Source organism: Anser anser, assembly GCF_964211835.1.
Source record: "Anser anser genome assembly, chromosome: 20".
Lineage (NCBI taxonomy): Eukaryota > Metazoa > Chordata > Aves > Anseriformes > Anatidae > Anser > Anser anser.
Window position 1 is genome coordinate 6,076,805 of NC_139741.1, and position 5,323 is coordinate 6,082,127.

Consider the following 5,323-nt stretch of genomic DNA (forward strand, 5'->3'; position numbering starts at 1 on the left):
GTTTTGTAAATAGATTTTGAAGACTGGTAGGGCAGCCAGCATTTAAGAGCTAGACTGGCTTCTCTTTTTTGCTGTGAGAAGGCAATGGAAAGCAATAGGCTTTCAGTATAGAAGGCAGTGCATAGAGAGAAAGAAAGGATTTAGGCTGCCCATAGATATGTGTGGGAATCAGCAAACACATTGATGGTGAGTAAGTAATTTAATCTTCACTGGTTGAATATATATAATAGGTGTCATTAGTATTTTCTTTAGGAATGGCTCAGTGAACATTCATACATATGATGGAAATCTGAATTTTGGTTTATATAAACAGATATAAATGGAAAAAAAAAGCCTGTAAGTCATTGTTTGAGGGCAAGAGAACCTGATAGTGTAACCATTTACATATGAAACAAACAAGTTATTTGTCACTGTTCAAGTTGTACTATATTTTCTACATTTGAATCAGTAATATAGTTTCATTTGAAAGTTTATTGAATGTTAATCTGAGATAAGGTTATGAAGAAAGAGATGAAAATATTTTAAATCTTTTGGGCAAGTTATTTTAAAAATTCACAGTAGTTTGTCAAAAAAGAAAAAGTTCACCTGAACAGAATTTGGAAAGTAACTTACTTAGTAATCAGTTGATTGCTTCTCTGTAAGCAATCCGTTTTCATTCAACAGTAATTTTGTTTTTGAGTCCAAAATACCTTTTTTGCCCCCAAAGTTGGATGCCCTGTCCCAGGTAGAAGAGGATTCTCTCCTGCGTAATGATCTTCGCCCTGCCAATAAACTGGCTAAAGGAAACAAGCTATTCATGAGATTTGCTACTAAAGGTAAATGAACAGCTTAACAAACATAAAGAATTAATTGCTTGTTGCAGTTTTATTTGTTGACTAATTAATGACTCGAATACCTGATTTTTATTTGCAAAATTGTTATTTTTATGATAATTTTTAGGTGTTAACATTTTAGAATGGAATACACATCTAATGTGTGAATTAAATCTAGTTCAAGTTTTATGAAGATTATTGTACATAAAATTTTGTCTTGCGCTCAGGGCATTTTTCCTGATACAATAGAACAGGTTTTATGATGCCCTTCTCCACGGAGGTAAATTTCACATTTTATAAATATGAAAATCATTTGAGATGTTTATGAGGTATTAGTGGAAATTGTTGCTAAATACAGTTGAGATATTAAATTATATTTATGAGTTAAATTAAAATGCATGTAATTTCTGGGTCATGTAGAAAATGACATATCCATAAAGGAAAGAGAGGTCAGCAATAAGGTAAGTAGAGCCTCCAGCAGTTAGAGTGGGATGTAATGCTCTGTTAACTGATACGTAGAAACTGAGAGTCCCCATGGAATTAAGTTTCTGGACACACATAAAACTCTGCGGTGCTAGGACAAATTTCAGATGAGGTATCAGCAAAATTTTATCCTTCATGAAAATAATTGAAGTAATGCTGTTCTGTAGGACATATTCAGTCTTTCGCTCTCTGTGTCTGACTGGATGGTTATTTATTTTTATGCTAGTATAGTAAGGTATATTCTAAGAGGGAAATATCCTAATAATTTATGTTTTTCCTTTCAGATGACAAAAAAGAGCTGGGAGCTGCAAGGCGAAGCCAATATTACATGAAGTACGGCAATCCCAATTATGGAGGCATGAAGGGGATTCTTAGTAATTCTTGGTGAGTACAGGATAGAGGAATTGGAACACTTCAAGTGCTCCGACAAGATGGTCCAAAACTGTTCTAACTTGTAGATTTTTTTTTCTTTTTAGTTTCTGTAGATATTTCTTAAGTGTATTTTTTTTTACAAAGCGATAATGAATTTGCAAGAGAAATATTTTATTGTGAAAGTAAATGTTTATATTCAGAACAGTAATGCAGAACAGATCTCTTACATAAATGTATTTGTCTGCTATTAGAGTGAGTGATAATTGCACATACTTCATCCAGGACTGAATACAGCTCATTCACCATGCCTTTTCTGTGACAGCAATGTCATTCTTTTTATGGTGTTTCAGGAAACGAAGATACCATTCACGACGAATCCACCGGGATGTCATAAAGAAGAGGACACTTATTGGGGATGATGTTGGTTTAACTCCTCCTTATAAACATCGTCATTCAGGTAATTGATGCCAATATTGATGTTTAATTGTATTGAATCGTTTATTTACATTTTTTTCTGCATTGGTTTTTATCTATGAATGATAAATTTCAGCTTACAATAATTGATATGTTTTGCTACAGGCTTAGTAAATGTTCCTGAGGAGCCTATTGAGGAGGAAGAGGAGGAGGAAGAAGATCAGGATATGGATGAAGATGACAGAGTTGTTGTAGAATACCGTGATGAACTGCAACCTTTCAAACAGTCTCGAGACCGCAGTGCAGCAAGACGATCAAGTGCAAGTGCATCTGATTCTGATGAAATGGACTATGATCTTGAATTGAAAATGATATCAACACCCTCTCCCAAAAAGAGCATGAAAATGACAATGTATGCAGATGAGGTCGAATCGCAACTGAAAAATATTAGGTAAAAGTTTCCTATTCTTTAAAAGTGTCATTTGAAATATAATCAGTGACAGTGCAGTCAAAGCTTAAAGACAAACTGTTGAAGCTGCTATTTTAAATCTTAATGTTATTTTGTAGTAGATGTTTTAAAGATGAAATGCAAAATACCGAAAAGCCTGTATCGGTCTTTTCTTTGCAGTTAACATATTGAAAATACAACTTTGTTTGTAGATTTCTGTATTTGGCATTATGATAATGTAAAACTCAAAGTGGAATCAGTGGACATTTAGGCAAGCAAGCACAATTAACCTCTTGCATTTCATAGCTGGGCCAACCATCCTCGGATGTATAATGACAAAAAGTAGTGTCTGTTCATTATGGGCATATTAACCAAAACTACATATATTGTAGGTAATTAAAATAATTTTAAAATGTATCCCTCTGGTAGTATATTACTATGGTTCATTATAATGTCAGGTCTTTTAACAATTCTGAAATTATTCATTTACTCTGAATTTCAACCCAGAGGCACAGCCTTAGAGATACAAGCTGGGTATCTGCATATCTGCCTTGTAATGGTTACCGAGGTGTTCGTGTGATTATTGTTATACTTCTGATCTTCTGATTCTGACCAAAAAGCATACTCTTAAAAGTTTTTGTTATTCTTACCTGTTTCTCAGTAGAGAAATCCTGATAGTACTGTTTTCTATAATTTTACTTACAAGAAGTTGTGAGAGCTATGTTAGATTTCATTTTGTTGAAGGGACTTTAAATTATTTTTTTTTAGGAATTCTATGCGAGCAGATAGCATAGCGACCAGTAATGTCAAAAACCGGATTGGCAGTAAAGGATCATCGGAGAAAGTTGTAGATGTAAGACTACTGTTAGAAGAAAAACGTCAGCATAATAATGGGCCGCGCCAGCAAAACAGCACTGTGAAATCAGGTAATTTGAAACCCTGACGCTCTGTAGAGTTATGACTAGTTTATTAAAATGGATATAGTCATTTCCCATTTGTCCTCTACTGTGACTTAAAACCTGAGGGAATTCTGTTCAGCAGCAGTTTCTGCATTTATACAGTTAATTTTTCCTCACTAAGGTACAGAGTTGGGGATTGCTTTGGGGGAAAATGAAATATATTTAAGTGAGTGACGTTTTATTTTTATTTAATTTGTTTGCCTTTGTCTACTTTCCCCCACTTTGTCCTTTTTGATTTGCTTAATTGTTGAGGCAGAGATTCTGTATGACTCTATGGGAAACAGCACGAGAGGAGTCAGGTACGAACTCAAACTTGAGACACCAGCTACTTACATGAAATAATATGTATAATGTGAATATGAAGGTATTTTTCAGTTGGCTGTCTTTTTATTTATTTTAAATTTTGTGCTTAATTTACTTTTTTTTTTTTACTCCAGCATGTGTGATTTCAGCTATTTCTGACATACGTAGTATCCAGAGGATTATCTGACTGATGGGTGAAAGATACTCTTGTTTGTATCAATGTAATATAGAAGTTACATTACTGTATATTATGTTTCATGTACATTTTGTGCCTCTGACAAGTTGGCATATAAATCATGTAATTCCTCTTCATATTTTTGTTTGAACCTTTTTTAAGACTAGACACATCAGGCTAAATCAGACAAACTTCAGGATATGAGATTCTTATCATGGATTAAGTGTCAGTATATTTAATATTCTTATATTCTTATTTTTATTCCGCAAAATATTAAGCAGTATTAGAATTCTAAAGCAAAATATCTATAATCTGAAAAGAATTACTGAAGGCCTAACAATTATCTCATAGTCCTACCTCATGCTGGATACATACATGCTGAGCTGCTGAAATAAATGCATCAAGCCATGGAATTACTGATACATTTTTGGTACATGGACAGAATATAACCTGAAAACATTAAATATCAAATGTATTGCCAAGAAAAAAATAGTGAAATCTGGGTAAATTTTATTGCAGGCATTGCCAAGACTGAAATCTGTGTATGAAAGACTTAATGAAAAGACTATAGAAAAGATGAAAAAAAAACAGGACATCTATCTAGTTCTGAGTTCTACAAAGTGTGCAATGAACACAAAATTAGCTGGCAGAACTTAGGTAAATGCAACATGATTTTTGTCATTTTAATCACTGAAAATATCCCTAGATGTGCGGCAAAGACTGGGAAAAAGACCCCATTCTCCAGAAGTTAAGCCTCCAAGTAGTACTTCTGCTCCTCGTCGAGAACCGATATCTGATGTACACAGCCGGTTAGGAATCCCTAAACAAGATGTAAAAGGCCTCTACTCTGATACCAGAGAGAAGAAATCAGGTTAGTTTTATGAGGAAAAGGTAATAGTGCAAGTATTTGCAGTATTATATTTGATTTTAGAGTGTAAGAGAAATTTCAGCTGAAAATTGTGAAGGATATTTAGATGAATGAAATTAAAAAACTTAATTAGTACATGCTTGTTCTGAGCTTTGAAATCTAAATGTTTGCAGGCAGTTTAAATTGAGTAAGATAACAATATTTTTCTGGAGGTATGGTTAAGAGTAGAGGAATACTTTAGAACTGTGGTCAAAACAGGGCAGTAAAACAAGTGCAATGAAAGCAATGGCACTTCAGACCTGTGTGTAGCGCCCTCTGCAAATGGGAAACTGAGTGAACGAGACTGTACTGAAGCTCATATTTTAATTTCAACCACTGCTTCAAGGCACAGCAAGTTGCATACCAGACATTGTGGGAGGAGTACGAGGAGTTTAAAGAGATGCAGTAAATTGCTGTCATTTTTAAAGTGCTTGTTTTTCATCTAATTAG

The 5,323-nt window shown here is 34.0% G+C and overlaps 1 protein-coding gene across 3 annotated transcripts in view; it reads left to right on the plus strand.

The window, feature by feature from the left end:
• NCBP3 (nuclear cap binding subunit 3) overlaps positions 1-5,323 on the plus strand; it is a 24,429-nt gene that overhangs the window by 13,069 nt on the left and 6,037 nt on the right. For all 3 annotated transcript variants that reach the window (XM_083806555.1, XM_083806556.1, XM_083806557.1), the window contains 6 exons: positions 707-815; positions 1,580-1,679; positions 2,018-2,124; positions 2,247-2,532; positions 3,298-3,455; positions 4,673-4,837. In XM_083806555.1, the coding sequence (XP_083662681.1) occupies positions 707-815; positions 1,580-1,679; positions 2,018-2,124; positions 2,247-2,532; positions 3,298-3,455; positions 4,673-4,837 (925 nt within the window). The remainder of the gene's footprint in view (positions 1-706; positions 816-1,579; positions 1,680-2,017; positions 2,125-2,246; positions 2,533-3,297; positions 3,456-4,672; positions 4,838-5,323) is intronic.